General features: G+C 56.6%; 1 protein-coding gene across 1 annotated transcript in view; it reads right to left on the bottom strand.

Moving 5' to 3' along the window:
- NOTCH3 (notch receptor 3) overlaps positions 1-15185 on the bottom strand; it is a 35741-nt gene continuing 20556 nt past the window's right edge. Inside the window, exons 21-34 of the mRNA XM_004384527.1 lie at positions 14190-14374; positions 13372-13504; positions 13030-13287; positions 12829-12947; positions 11866-12434; positions 9562-9888; positions 7614-7768; positions 7304-7526; positions 6258-6342; positions 5842-6004; positions 4453-4757; positions 4029-4176; positions 2284-2381; positions 1-1047 (exon numbers count right to left, since the gene is read on the bottom strand). Of these exons, the coding sequence (XP_004384584.1) occupies positions 1-1047; positions 2284-2381; positions 4029-4176; positions 4453-4757; positions 5842-6004; positions 6258-6342; positions 7304-7526; positions 7614-7768; positions 9562-9888; positions 11866-12434; positions 12829-12947; positions 13030-13287; positions 13372-13504; positions 14190-14374 (3815 nt within the window). The remainder of the gene's footprint in view (positions 1048-2283; positions 2382-4028; positions 4177-4452; positions 4758-5841; positions 6005-6257; positions 6343-7303; positions 7527-7613; positions 7769-9561; positions 9889-11865; positions 12435-12828; positions 12948-13029; positions 13288-13371; positions 13505-14189; positions 14375-15185) is intronic.

Here is a 15185-nt window from a genome sequence, read left to right as displayed (position 1 = left end):
TCAGGCCAACACCTGCCTCTTGGGGGGAACCTCGGGGTGGGACCCCACCTGGGTCTGAGTCTGGGTGAGGGGGCCAGGGACAGTCAGGGAGAGGGTCTGGGCAGGTAGTGTCCCTGCGGCCGTGGCACCAGAAGCTGTAGCCGGGCTGGGTGTGGAGTCGGACCAGTCCGAGAGGGAGGGCGGCGATGGGCTGGCCCAGTGCTCCGGGGACTCAGGGGAGGGGGTCAGGTAAGGGTGCTCACTGGGGACCCGCAGGAAGTGGGCTTTGCGTGGGCTGCTGTGGGGCCCAGCTGCCGCATATTCCTCACTATGTCCCAGGGCAGCAAGATATGGTGGGGGCCGCTCCTGGGGGGAGACAGGGGTCCCAGGGTTCAGCAGCTGAGGACCCGGGGCCAGGGGGAGCAGGAAGGAGGGGCCCGGTGGGGCCGGTGGGGGCAAGCGGGCCCAGTCAAGGGGCACCGCCACAGGGTTCAGGAGACCCAGGCTGAGCACGCAGCCCCCCGGTGGCTGGCGCCCTAGACCCACCCGCCCGGCACCCCCAAGCTGTGCCAGAGACACCGCTGTGGCAGTGGCAGCTACATAGGGCCCCTCAAGGGAGAAGCCACCAGGGGAGGCAGGAGGCCCCCCAAAGGGCCGCGGGGAGTCCAGTGAGTCCACAGGCGAGAGGGTGACGGAGCTGTCTGCCAGTGGCCCTGGGCAGGCCAGCGTCAGCTTCTTGCCCCGTCCCCGGGTCCCCTGTGGCACCAGCCCTGCCTTTCCAGGGGGTCTCCGGCTCTTCTTGCCCCCTGATGGTGCTGCCTTGAGGCCTGGGAGGAAGGCTCCAGGCGGGCAGAGCAGGGGACCCAGGCCATGGGGGCCGGGAGGACTGCGGGGCCCGCTGGGCTGGTCCAGCAGCCGCACGATGTCCTGGTGCAGCCGCTCCTGGGCCACGTCTCGTGGCAGCCGGTCCAGGTGGTCTGTGATCTCGCGGTTGGCGAAATGGTCCAGCAGCAGCTTGGCAGCCTCGAAGCTGCCCTCACGGGCAGCCAGGAACAGAGGCGTCTCCTCCTGGGGGGCCAGAACCCACAGGCATCAGGGCCATGAGAGCCACACTCTAACTCCTGGCCACGCTCCGCCGAGTCTCCTCCTCTGGTGGGGCCTGAGAGCTAAGAGTTCGTACTCTCAAGCCTGAAAGACCTGGGTTCAAATCCTGACTCTGTTAGGAGAACCCGGGCAAGTTCATTCCTTTATGCCACATCTATGGAGCCCCAGGGCCAGAGCTACGGTGAGGCAAGCAAGGCACTTAACCTCAGGCACTAAGTCCAAAAAAAACCAAACCTGCTGCCGTTGAGTCGATTCTAACTCATGGCAACCCCACGTGTTACAGAGTAGAACTGCTCAATAGGGTTTTCTTGGATATGATCTTAGAGCAGGCCTTTCTTCCGGGGCACCACGGCGTGGGTTCGAACCACCAACCAATGCAAACCATTTGCACCACCCAGGGACCACGAAGTCCAGGGGGCCGCCAAAAACTTCAGTCATCAAAATTAAATAATATTAAAAAAAATGAAGATTAATACAAAAAAATCCATGATGAACAAAAAATCAGAATTTTAAATAAGGACAGGATCTGATCCTGTCCCCTCTGAGCCTCACCCTTCCCATCTGTAAAATGAGGAGAATTAAAACCACCTTAGAAGGGTTTGTAAACCATGATCATAACCAGTAAACCAGTTACCATAAAAACCAAAAAAACCCAAACCTGTTGCCATGAACTCCAACTCACGGCAACCCCATGTGTTACAGATTAGAACTGTTCCACAGGGGTTTCTTGGCTGTGATCTTTATGGAAGCAGATCACCAGGCCTTTCTTCCACAGTGCCACTGGGAGGGTTCAAACTGCCAACCTTTAGGTTAGTAGTTGAACGCAAACCGTTTGTGCCACCCAGGGACCTTGCCATGATCATAACAGTTAACTTTTATCAAGGAGCCGCTAAAGCACTTTACAAACGCTTTAGCTCACCGAGTCCTCAGAACATGCCATGAGGTGGATACTTTTGCTTCCCCACTTCACAGGTAAGAAAACTGAGATTCAGAGAAGTTAGTTAACCTGCCCAGTGTCACACAGCAATGGCCAGACTTCCTCCTCTGCTCATGTGTCATAGCTTCTTGGCCCCAAATCTCACCCTGAAAGCTGGCCTCAGGCAGAGCGAATACCTCTACTGGCCTACCCCACCCTGCTCTCTGCCACCTGCAGGGGCTGTGCAGGTGCTGGCCCCTAGGCGGGCTGAAGCCCAGGCTCACCTTGCTGTCCTGCATGTCCTTGTTGGCTCCATTTTTTAGCAGGGCCAAGGTGGCCTCCACGTTGTTGACAGCAGCAGCCCAGTGTAAGGCTGATTTCCCTGCACGGAGAGGAAAGGACAGGGTCAGGACCTGGCTCATGTCCCTGCCCCTGTGGCAGGGGGCGGGGTGCAGGAAGTGCCCAGAACGTGGCCTGGAGGGGGCTGGGGGCAGGATGGTCACGAGTAGGCAGCGTAGGCACCTGTGTCTGGGTATGCGTGTGTGCACACCTGTCAAGTGGCTCTCTGTACATGGGGTAGTATGCATGCATGTGCACACCTGTGGAATAACTCTGAACATAGGGGGAGGGACTGTGTGTGCGTATACACATCTATAGACCTGACTCCCAGTACATGGGGGACTGTGTGTGTATGCACACCTGTATATCTGACTACAGTACACGGGGGAATGTGCCTACACGTGCACACCTGTAGACCTGAATCCTAGTACACGGGAGACTGTGTGCACATGTACGCACCTGTAGACTTCTGACTCTTGGTACACAGGGGACTGTGTGTGTGTGTGTGTGTGTGTGTGCGTGTGCACACCTGTACACTTGACTCTAATACCCTGGGTGTGCCCGGAGCTGTGCCATCCAATACAGTAGCCACCAGTCACATGTGGGGTTTAAAATTCAAATTAATTAAAATAAAATACAATTAACAATTCAGTTATTCTGCCACCCAGTCACATTTCCAGTGCTTGATAGTCTCCACATGTTGCTAGTGACCTAAGACATTAAGACGACACAGACTAAACACTTCCATCCTTGCAGAAAGTTGTACCAGACAGTGCCGCTAGGAGGACCGTGGTTCTCAACTGGGGGCGATCTTACCCCCTCGCTGGGCAAAGGGCAGTGTCTGCAGACGTTTGTGGTCATCACCCCTGGGGGAACAGTGTTACTGGCATTGAGTGGGTCAAGGCCAGAGATGCTGCTCAACACCCTACGTGCCCAGGACAGCTCCCATCACAAAGTATGATCTGGCCCCAAATGTCAGCAGTGCCGAGGCGGAAAACCCTGCTCCATAGAACTTGGGAGTGTCTCAGCATGTCTACTGCTGTGTGCGGTCCCCTGGAGGGCAGCTTGCGGTGAATCTGCACAGGTGAAAGCGAGCTGCCTCCACAGAGGTGCCTCGCAGTGTGTTCCTGTTGTTAGCTGCCATTGAGTCGTCCCATGACTCACAGCCACTCTATGCACGACAGAACAAAATGCTGCCCAGTCCTATAAACCAGTTGTCATCAAGTCGATTCTTACTCGTGGCAACCCCATGTGTGTCAGAGTAGAACTGTGCTCCATAGGATTTTCAGTGGCTGACTGAACCTCTGGGTGGACTCAAACCTCCAACCTTTTGGTTAGCAGCTGAGTGCATTAACCGTTTGCACCACCCAGGGACTGCCTGGTACTGTAGATTGGGCAAATCTGCACGTGCATTACCACAGCTTCCCAGCAGAGGGCAGTAGAGTGAGTTGCTCTAACAAAGCAGACGGCAAGTGTCTTGGGAAAAAGCGCCTTTTTCTAAACTGCAGAAGCACTGTATGGGCTAGCGGCCACCCTGCATGGGAGTGGATGTCCACATTACAGCCTAGTTATGTGTGCACGAGCTTCAATGAGTGAGTCTACATGTGGGTGTAAGTTCACACAAACATAACAGCCAGGGCTCAGGTGGCACCCTCTGAGCCCCTACCCACCACCACCCCTGTCCACCTACCGAGCTCATCTACAGCATTAACATCCGCATGGCTGGCAATGAGCTCTTCCACCATGCCCTCTACTGCCAGGCGGGCTGCCAGAATCAGTGCCGTCGAGCCGTCTGCCATGCGGGCATCCAGGTCTGTGGATCGGTTCCGGATGAGAATCTGATGGGGGAGGGGACAATGCAGCAGGGGGAGTCAGAGCAGAAATAGGGGAGTCAGAAGGACTCCAAAGCCCCTAACATCACCAGTCTCAACATGCCCTGGAATCAATGAGGTTCAGGGAACAGACTGACTGTATTCCTGTATATCCCCATTTCATAAATGAGAATGAGATCAATAAGAATAACTCAATTACTGACAGGCAGAGCCAGGGCTCAAACCCAGGTCGGTCTGACGCCCTCCCCAGCCCTGAAGTTCAAGAAGGCATGCCTGTCTCACCTGGAAGACACCCTGGGCATCGGCAGTGACAGCCGTGTGCAGGGGGGTGCGGCCTGAGTGGTCCTGGGCATTGGTGTCTGCCCCAGCATCCAGCAGCCGCTTGGCTGCATCGGCCCGGGCGTAGCGGGCGGCCAGGTGCAGGGCAGTCTCGCCAGTGCGGTCAGTCTGTGCCCCAAGCTGGGCACCCTGGCAGATCAGGTCCGAGATGATGCTAGCCGACGTGTCATCAGCCTCATCATCCTCAGCCGGCATCGGCTCCAGGGCCCCCCCACAGAAGGAGGCCAGCATTAGCGGGGTGAAGCCATCTGTGGGGATCAGGAGTGCATCATGAGGGAGGCAGGCACAGAGGTCTCTCCAGGGAATACTATCACGGCTCTGTATTAGGAGGAAGTGGGACAGGTGGGCATGCAACAGAGTGGCAATTTCTCCCATCTGCACACACCTGTGTCAGGCGTCCCAGAGCCAACCCAGGATGAGAATTCCTGGGCATGTGATTTGTCACAGAAGGGCTCCTAGGGAGTAGGGGATACAGGACTAGGGAGGGAGGAGCCAAGCAAGGGTGCAACTTCAGGCAAACTCCCAGGGAGCTACATCAGCCTGATCCCACAGGGGGACTCTGGACAGTTGTACCAAGGTGAAGAAGCTGTGCCTTTCATACTCTGCACCCTCTTGTTAAACGCCGCCCCCAGGGACGTAAACTCCCAGGCACTTCAGGCTCCTGGAGCCTGAGAGACTTCTAAAAAGAATCGCAGGTGCAAAAAGCAAAATGAAGCTGGGATAGGAATACCCTAAAATGTGGTAAAGACAAACCCAAGAGGATCTGGACGGCATGGTCGTCTACACTCGGCACGAATATTTACTCTGGTCTCCTTAGGGAGCCACATGCACCACATTCTCCATCCTCAAGCCCTGGGTAGAGCCAAGGACAAGTATGTGGCCCTGGCCCAGCTGATCTGCATATTCTAGCCCCCTGGCTCAGGGATGGGCATGTGACCCTAGTCTGTCCAATCAGAACTCATCCTGGGACTTCTGCTGGAGCAGTTCGGAAAGCGTTGGCTTGACTGGTGGCCATCTTGCTATCTCCAGGAGAAAGCTGGCTTGGGTTAGAGCCACCACAGCTGGCCAGAAACTGAGCCGAGAGGTGGGGAGAGGTAGACTGAGTCCTGGATCCAGATGTGCCTAATGCCTCCAGTTCCGTAAACCTGTAAATTCTTTTTTTTTTCACTTAAGCTAGTGTGAGTTGGGTTTTTGTGACTTACAACCAAGATTCTTGATTAGCACCCATATCCACAGAAGCCTGGATACAGACTAGTTCTCCCCAGAACACAGACCCAGATGTAACCTTTCACGAACAGGACGGGGGTGGGGGCGGGGGGCGCCATCACTGACCTGGTCCTCGCACATTGACATCCATGCCATCAGCATCCACATCGCCCTGTGGTGGTGTCAATGCCATGGCTGGTGCCATGCGGATGTCAGCAGCAACCAGGTGGTGTTGAGTCCACTGGCGGCAGTCCACAGCATCCTCGGCCCCCACGCTGGGCTCCTCTACCTGGAGGTACAAGGACCCCAGGTCCTCAGACCCCACCCTTTGGAGGCAGGCACAGACACCAGTAAGGGCAGGACTGGACACAGGATCCTGGGAGGTGGGGCAGTGGGAGAGGTTCAGGGTTTCTCTCACTGAAACCAGGGCCCTGAGAAACCATGAACATCCCGCCGGAGCCTGGGAGGTGGGGCAGTGGGAGAGCAGAGCCTCCCCTGGGTCCCCACCGAGGGCCCTGCAGGAGACGGAGCAGGGGCAGCACCTTCAGTCGCTTGGTCTCCGGGCACTCGGTGTCCATCCATTCTGAGGCCACCTCCCCCATCAGACTGTCACCCTTGGCCATGTTCCTGTGGGGACAGTGCAAAGGGCAGATGTGAAAGGGGACACTGGAGACGTGCCAACTGGGAGGGGGATTTTGGGGGTGGAGTCAGGGCAGAGGTCAGGTATCTGGAATGGGATCCAGGGTCTTGGGTCAGTAAACACAGGGGCAGGGGACAGGGTTGAGACAGGGTTCCATGAGGGGGTACAGGATGGGGTCAGGGTTGCAGGGTGCACAGTCAGGGGTTATGACAGTGACAGCCAGGTCCAAAGGTGGAATCAAGGGAGGGACTATTGTGGGGTCAGGGATTATGACAAGTGATAACTAGGGGACTAAGATGAAATCAGAAAAAGGGCAGTTGAGAGTCAGCAGTTAGGACGGGTGATGGCTGGGTCCTAAGGTGGAATCAGAGGGAGAGAAGTGGGTCAGGGATCAGAGTGGGTTACAGGATAAGTGAGGGGTCACAGGGGATACAGCAGGGTTACAGGGGATGACCTCATAATGGGTGGGAGATGTAGCCAGGATGAAGGAGGTTATGGTGAAGGGTCAGTGGTCATAGGGTCAGAGATCAGGGATAAATTCAGGAGTCACGGTGAGGTCAGGCCAAGGTGGGGTTAGGCATCTTGGGAGACATGTCAGGGAATCAAAGGTGAGGCCCAGGGTCAAGGCTGGGATAGAGGGCCACGGCATGGAGTAAAAGGTGGGGTCAAAGGTCAGGGAGAGTTGGAGTCAGAGGTGAGATTGGGGGTCATGGAGACTAGGGCCAGGGGTACAGAGACCATAAGGTCAGCAGTCACGTGGGAACACACGCTGAGTGGCAGGCATAGTGTGGAGTCAGGAGGACTGGGACATGGGAAATAGGGCCAGGGATCATAGAGTAGGTGGTCAAGGGGGATAAACATTGGTGTCCGGGGTAGAGTCTGAAGCTAGGGTCAGGCCGGGGTCAGAAGTCAGAGTTAGTTCAAGGTGGGAGCAGGCAGTGTCCTCACTTCATGCCCAGTGCATCCTGGCCCACGGGCTCCCGCCGGCCCTTGTGGCCTGCAGCTGTGTCCTTGTGCAGCGCGAAGCCCTCAGGGAACCACAGGGTGCTGTGCTCACGCTTGCGCCGGGCCACCATGACACCCAGGACGAGGATGACTAGCAAGAAGACGGCGCCCGCAGCCAGCAGCGGCAGCAGTGGCACACTCGGCTCCGGCAGCTCCAGCGGTTCCGCTGCAGGAAGAAGCAGGGTTTCAGCACCAGCAGGGCACCCCACCCCAACCGCCAGCTGCCCTGCATTACCCTGGGGCATGGCCTCACCCCTCACAGCCCGCAACGGGTACGGGAAGTCCAGGCGCTCCACCGCCGACAGGGCGCCCAGGTAGTCAGCCGCGCTCTGGGCATCAGGGAAGCAGTGGTCATTCTCGGGCGACTGCAGGCACAGCCGGTTGTCAATCTCCAGCATGACCACAGAGCTGCAGGATGGATGGACGGACAGGAGGCCCAGATTCACACAGTGATCAAGACTTCACAAACCCCCTTTGTCATAAGACATATGTTAACCATGTTGTTGTCATTACTTGCCATCAAGTCGATTCCGACTCATGGTGACCCCGCATGTGCAGAGTAGAACTGCTCAGTAGGGTTTTCGAGACTGTGATCTTTCAGAAGCAGATCACCAGGCCTGTCTTCTGAGGAGTCTTTGGGTGGGTTTGAATCACCTACATTTCAACTAGTAGTTAAGCACTTAACCATTTGCAGCACCCAGGGACCCCTAGACATAGTGCTTAAGCTTTCGCAAACCTCCTTTATGATAAGACATATGCTAACTGCTAGAGATTGAACTGTGTCCCCAAAAAATATGTGTTGTAAATCCTAACCCCTACACCTGTGGATAGGGAGTCCCTGGGTGGTACAAAAGGTTAAGCGCTCGACTCTTAGCCGAAAGATTGGCTGTTCAAACCCACCCAGAGGCACCTTGGAAGACAGGCCTGGCGATCTGCTTCCGAAAGGCCACGACCTTGAAAACCTTATCTAGCAGTTCTACTTTGCAAACACAGGGTCACCGTGAGTTGCAATTGACTCGACAGCAATTAACGACAACGACAAGATTATTCTCTTTCCTCCTCTTCTCCTTAAAAGCCTCACTGTGACTAGCCTGCATTGAGCCATTTGGTTTTGGAGAAACAGAACGGTCTCCCTTTATGCTTATAGAGTAACTGCTGGAATAAACCCTGTATGCTTTCTTTGTGCTTTATTTAACAGGAGGGATAGGCAGCACAGTGCCATCCTCCCGCCCTGCTCCAGCCTCAGAGAGCTGTCTCCACTCATCAGGCCTCCATGGCCCATCTGGCCTTCACTTCACGAGCCCCCCAAACAGGTCTTGCTGTGGCCACTAGTGTCCCCTGAGCCACTGAATCCAATGGACATTTTTTCAGGTCAACATCTCAGAAACGTTCCTCACGCAGCACAGTGGGTGCTGTTGGTGTGGGCCTGGATCCCCCTTACTGGGCTTGGGCACCTATCTCCCAGCTGCTGTGAGAGTTGGCTTCTAACAGCTCACAGCTGCCCCTTCTCCAGAGAACTGTCCTCAGCAAAATGGTGGCCACTTGGGAGGTAACAGCCTAGGGCAGCCCACAGCCAGCAATGTACTGACATGGGGTACAAAGGACTCTTGCCTCAAGGTGGAACCAGCTCTGGGGTGCTGTTCACACTCCAGAGCTCCCTGTGTGTTATAGATTAAATTGTGTCCCCCCAAAATATGTGTTGGAATCCTAATTCGTGTAAGTAATCCTGTTTGAAAATAGGGTTTTCTTTGTTATGTTAATTAGATCATATCCAAGTTTTTAAAAACTGTTGCCCTCTGACTCATGGGACTCAGAGTAGAATTGTGCTCCACAGGTTTTCAATGGCCGTGATCTTTAGGAAGTAGATTGCCTGGCCTTTCTTCCCAGGCACCTCTCGATGGACTCAAACCACCAACGTCTGGGTTAGTAGCCAACATGTGAATCGTTTGCACGACCCGGGGACTCCATTACAAGACGTGAAGTAAAAAGCGCATAGAGACGTGGATCCAAAGTGTCCCTCCCCTGCTCAGAGCCCCGCACCAAGGTCCTGTGGCTCCCCCGGCAGAGGGGTTCGGCTGAATTCACGGGTGGGATAGGTGGAATCACATGTGGGGGCGGAGTCAGAGTGGGAGGAGTCATGGGCAGTGTGGGTGAGGTCATGGGCGGTAAGGAACGTCAGCGAGGTGGACCGAATCACTCACCCGATCACTTCAGGGACCAGCTCCCGCCGGGTGCGGGGCGCAGGGCTGGGCCGGTGGTAAGGGAAGACCATGGCCTGGCCATTCCCGTCCAGGCGGAAGCGCAGCGAGGTGCGCAGAATGGCGCTGAGCCGCTGCAGGAAGTCGGCGCTGGAGCGCAGCAGCTCATCAGGCGGCAGCAGCACGGTGAGCACCAGCACCCCGCGCGCCAGCAGCGCCGGCACCTCCACCGCGCAGTCCAGCCCGTCCCAGCCGCATTCCTCCGTGTTGCAGCCCTGGTCGCAGCGGCCGTCGGCAAAGTGGTCTGCGCAGTACTTCTCGTACACGGGGCTGAGGGGCAGAGGAGGTGGTCAGGGGGTCTCCAGAAGGATACAGCATGTGCACGGGAGGCCCGAATGTTCCAGCCCATGTCAGACTTTCCACAAATCCAGCTATTAGCTCAATACCATGCCATACTAGTTGCCCATCCAGTCAATTCCAACTCCCGGAAACCCCATGTGTGCAAAGTAGAACTGTGCCCCACAGGGTTTTCAAGACTGTGACCTTTCAGAAGCAGATAGCCAGCCTTTCTTCCGAGCCGTCTCTTGGTGGATTCAAACGGCCAACTTTTTGGCTGGTAGCCAAGCATTTTAACCATTTGTACCACCCAGGGACTCCATTCCTTCAATAACTATTAATAAATAAATAATTTACTACTACTGTGGGCACCAAGGATATGGCCCAGCCACAAATCCTCGCCCATGTGGAGAGACATTCCAGTGGGTTGAGACAGACTTTAGAGATGAGTAAGCAGAATATACAGCATTCCAATTACACATCAATAAAAGCAAAAATATAACTAGCCAAAAGCTTGGCAGTTCAAATCCATCCAGACGCACCTCGAAGACAGACCAGGTGATCTGCCTCCGAAGGGTCACACAGCCTTGAAAACCCTATGGAGCAGTGAGTTCTACTCTGAACTCATGGAGTTTCCAGGAGTCAGAATCAACTTGACCACAACTAACAACAGCAACAACACACACACATAGAGTATGCTGGATAGAATTACATGCTACTAAAAAAAAAAAAATAAAGCAGGGGAAGGGCTGGGGGAGATCTGAAGGAGGTGACGGGGAGCAGTCCAGGCAGGGGGAACAACCAGTGCAAAGGCCCTGGGGTGGCACCAAGCCTGGGGAATCTGAGGGACAGCAGAGAGGGGTCAGAGTGGCCGGAGCAGAGGGAGCAAGGGGGCAAGCAGGGGGAAATGAGGGTGGGAGGTAAAGGTGAGGTACAGCTCCATGCGGACAACAGACATGGGGCAGGGGGTGTGTGCAGGAACGAACAGATGGCATGCGAGGGTGAAAAAAAGGACAGATGGGAATCACGGACAGACAAACAAAGGGATAGAAGAGGTGCAGGGATGGACAGGCAGGGGCATGGACAGAAAGACACACAGAGGAGCCACAGGGGTGCATGGATGGACAGAAGGACAGCCAGAAGGGCACACAGATGGTCAGGTGGGACACAGTGATGGACAGACGGATGGGGTACACAGACAGACAGACTGGCATCTAGACAGATGGACAAGTGAGGTCCAAGGATGGACAAACAACAGTGCAGACAGGTGCACAGAGGGGCCAGTGGGGATGGACAAAAGGATGGACTAACAGGGCATATGGTGGGAAAGATGGAGTGCACAGGACAGAAAAACAGACAGGCAGGGCACAGAGATGTACAAACAGGGCTCATGGATAGGCAGACGGACAGAGAGGCAGGGCTACAGATGGTCAGATATGGCACATGGACAGATAGACTGGGCGAATGGGTGGAGGCACAGAAACACAGATAGGGCAAGCAGATGGACAGACTGAGGCGAAACAGGGCAAATCAACAGACAGATTGGGGTGAATGAAGGGACAGATGGACAGAGGTGGGGTCAAAGATTGTCAGATGTGGCACACGGACAGATAGACTGGGCAAATGGATAGAGAGATAGAATGAGTGGATAAACAGATGTACAGAGAGGCAAGACCCATGGGTGGTGAGATGTGGCAAATGGACAGGACAGACATGATGAGCAGGTGGACAGACTGGGCAACACATGGACAGGCAGGGGAAGTTGATGGACAAACTGGGGCGAATGGAGGGACAGATGGACAGAGAGGTGGTCAGAGGTGGCACACAGACAGACTGGGCGAATGGATGAAGAAACTGGGGCAAAAAGGATGGATAGAGTGGGCACACTAGCGGAGAGGTGGGACCCACGGACAGACAGGGCCCAGACGCACGGCAGGGCGGACAGACAGACGGACGCACGGACGGACTCACTTGCAGGTGCGCTCACGGCCGCCGCCGGTGTGGCAGTCGAAGTTGTCATAGAGGCAGGCGGGCGAGCTACAAGCGGGGTCACAGCGGCTGTTGTTGAAGAGGCGCCAGCACTGCAGCGCCGCGCACTGCCGCCAGGGATCGCCCACGCTCAGCGAGCAGTCGCCGCCGTCCCAGCCGCAGCCCGGGCTGTTGCACTCGCGGTCGCAGCGGCGGTCCCCGCGCTTGGTGCGGCAAGCCGCAAGGGGGCACCGCGGCTCCTCGGGCGCCTCGGGGAGCTCAGCGGGCGCCTCGCAGCGCTGCCCGGCCCAGCCTGGCGCGCACGAGCAGAGGAAGAAAGGCGCGAGCGGCGCGGGGCGACACGAACCCCCGTGCAGGCAGGGGGCGGCCGCGCAGCTGGCGTTGGTGGCCCCCGGCGGCGACCCCCGCGAACCCCGGCAGGAGGGCCCCGATAGCCCCGGGGGGCAGGCACAGCGCGGCCCGCGGACCGTCTGCTGGCACGGGACGCCGACTGGGCACTGCAGCTCCCGACAGGAGCGCGCCACTCGCTCGCACCGCGGGCCCCAGAAGGGCTGGGGTGGTGGGGAGGAAGACAAGAAAAAGTGGGGGAGGGCAGAAAGCAGGAGAAGGGGGAAGGAGGGAGAGAAATGGAAGTGTAGAAGAGATAAAGGGGGAGGAGGGAGAAAGGAGGAAGGTTAGGAGTCAGGACTTGGGAGAGGTTGACTCCTCAACCTCCGCAGGCCCCGCCCAGCCGCCTCCACCTCCACTGGAGGCCCCACCTAGCAGATAAGCTTACCTTTCCCGGAGGCCACGCCCCTACACCCTCCAGGTAATTACAACCTTTCCCCAGGAAGCTCCACCCTTTCTTCCTCTCCCGCTAAAGGCACGCCCTCTCTCGAGGCCACGGCCTGTTCCCAGAAGCTCTGTCTCCCATGTGAGGGCCCACCCACGGCCACCCACACCTACCGGAACACAGTGGCAGATGAAGGTCAGCGCACCCCCCTGGCCCGAGCTCGGGCTGCACTGGCCCCCATGTTGGCAAGGCTGGGACTCGCAGGGCGACAGGACCGTCTGACAGCGGAGACCTGGGCAAGTAGGGGGCGATGGATCAGCCCTACCGGGGGAACCACAGGCGGGGTCCTAGCCCAGTCACTCACCCAAGCTTACCTGTGAAGCCTGCGTGGCAAAGGCAATGGAAGCCCCCACCTGGGTCCTGCAGGCAGTCCCGTGTGTGTGCTGAGTGGCAGGTGCCAGGGCGACACTCGTTGATATCTGCCTCACAGCGCAGGCCGGTGTAGCCCGGGGGGCAGGTGCAGCGGAAGCCGCCCACCAGGTCCACGCAGGTGCCATTGTGCAGACACAGGGGGCCTTGCTCCTGGGACAGGCCTAGGCCACAATCGTCCTCATTGATCTCACAGAGCACGCCTGGGGGAGGGGAGCAGTCAGGGGTGATGGGGTCCCAGCCTCCCATCCTGTCCCCCAACCCTGGCCCTGGTGGCCCTGGCATACCTAGCGTCCCGGGGGGGCAGGAACAGAGATAGCGGGCCACCAGGTCAATGCAGGAGCCCCCATGCTGGCAGGGCTGGGAGGAACACTCATCCACATCATCCTCACAGTCGTCACCGGTGTAGCCAGCGGGGCACTGTGGTGTGAGGGCAAGGCAGAGACCCACTCACCCGGAGAGACACAGACACACCCAACCCTCCCCAGGAGGACACAGAGAAGCCAGCACAGAGGACACACACAAACGTCCAACCCACGACAAAATGCCTAGTGTGCAGAACACACACACAGACACACCCAGCCCAGAGGGACAGGCATGCAAACACAGAGAGACAGACACAGGAGAAACAGCCAAGATACACACCAAGATGGTGGCACATGCAGACACACCCAAAGACACCATGGGCAGAAACGCATAAATACACCCAGGCAACAACCAAAGACAGAGCTACCCTGGACAGAGAGACACCCCAGACCTACATAGAGAATTAAAAAAAAAATGCAGTTGCCATTGATTCAACCCCATGTGTGTCAGAGTAGAAATGTGCTCCACAGGGTTTTCAATGGCTGATTTTCTGGAAGGAGACTGCCAAGCCTTTCTTCCAAGGAGCCTCTGGGTAGCCTCAACCCTCCAAACTTTCGAGCATGTTCACCACTTACACCACCCAGAAATTTCATCCAGAGAATGAGACCCACAAAAATATACCCAGAGTCACAAAAGCAAACACCCAGACATACCCAGGGAGAGGCACATTCACACAGGGCCACATCCAGACACATGCAGGCATGACAAGGCCTCTGCCCCCTTCCCAGGAGCCCCTTACCTCACACATGTAGCCCCCCATGTAGCCACGGCAGGTGCCCCCATGCTGGCAGGGCTGTGCCAGGCAGGGGTCCACCTCCTGGTCACAGTGGCTGCCCGTGCGGCCCTCTGGGCACAAGCAGTAGTGGGCACTGCCCTCGTCCACGCACCGCCCGCCCGCCTGGCACAGCTGCTCTGGCCGTACGCCTGGGCAGAGGAGGGCAGCATCAGGCACAGAGGCAGCCACACATGCCTCCCCTCCTCCCACGGGCATCACCCAAGGCATCACCCAGGTTGTCACACACACTCCCAGCTGGCACGGCCTCAATCATATGCATGCACTCATACACACACACGCATGTCCTCACAGCTCACACCACTTCGGTCACTGTTATGAATTGAATTGCGTCCCCTCAAAATACGTGTTGGAATCCTAACCCATAGTGCTGTGGATGGGGTTGCCATGAGTGAGAATTGACTGGACAGCAATGGGTTTGGTTTGGTTTATACATGTGGCTGTTGCTAGTTGCCACCAAGTGGACTCCGACTCATGGCGACCCCATGTGTGCAGAGTAGAACTGCTCTGCATGGTTTTCAAGGCTGTGATCTTTTCAGAAGCAGATGGCCAGGCCTGTCTTCCAAGGCCCCTCTTGAGTGGATTCAAATTGCCAACCTCTGGGCTAGTAGTTGATCACTTAACTGTTTATGCCACCCAGGGACTCCTGTGGATGTGATCACATTTGGGAATAGGGTTTTCCTTTTTATGTTAATGCAGCCATATCAGTGTAGGGTGGGTCCTGAACCTACTCACTTTTGAGATATAGATAGAACAGATGAGGCACAGAGAAGTAAGCACAGAGGGGAAGATCCATGCCACGTGGGGGTCACCAAGGAACCAAGGAATGCCGGGGCTACAGAAACTGAAAGAGGTCTTCCCTCAGAGCCAACAGAGAGAGAGCCTTCCCCTAAACTGGGGCCCTAAATTTGGACTTCCAGCCTCCTGAACTGTGAGAACATA

Source organism: Trichechus manatus, unplaced genomic scaffold (genome assembly GCF_000243295.1).
Source record: "Trichechus manatus latirostris isolate Lorelei unplaced genomic scaffold, TriManLat1.0 scaffold00122, whole genome shotgun sequence".
Classification (NCBI taxonomy): domain Eukaryota; kingdom Metazoa; phylum Chordata; class Mammalia; order Sirenia; family Trichechidae; genus Trichechus; species Trichechus manatus.
The sequence above is the reverse complement of the archived record's forward strand: the minus strand, read 5'-3'. Positions and strand labels throughout refer to the sequence as shown.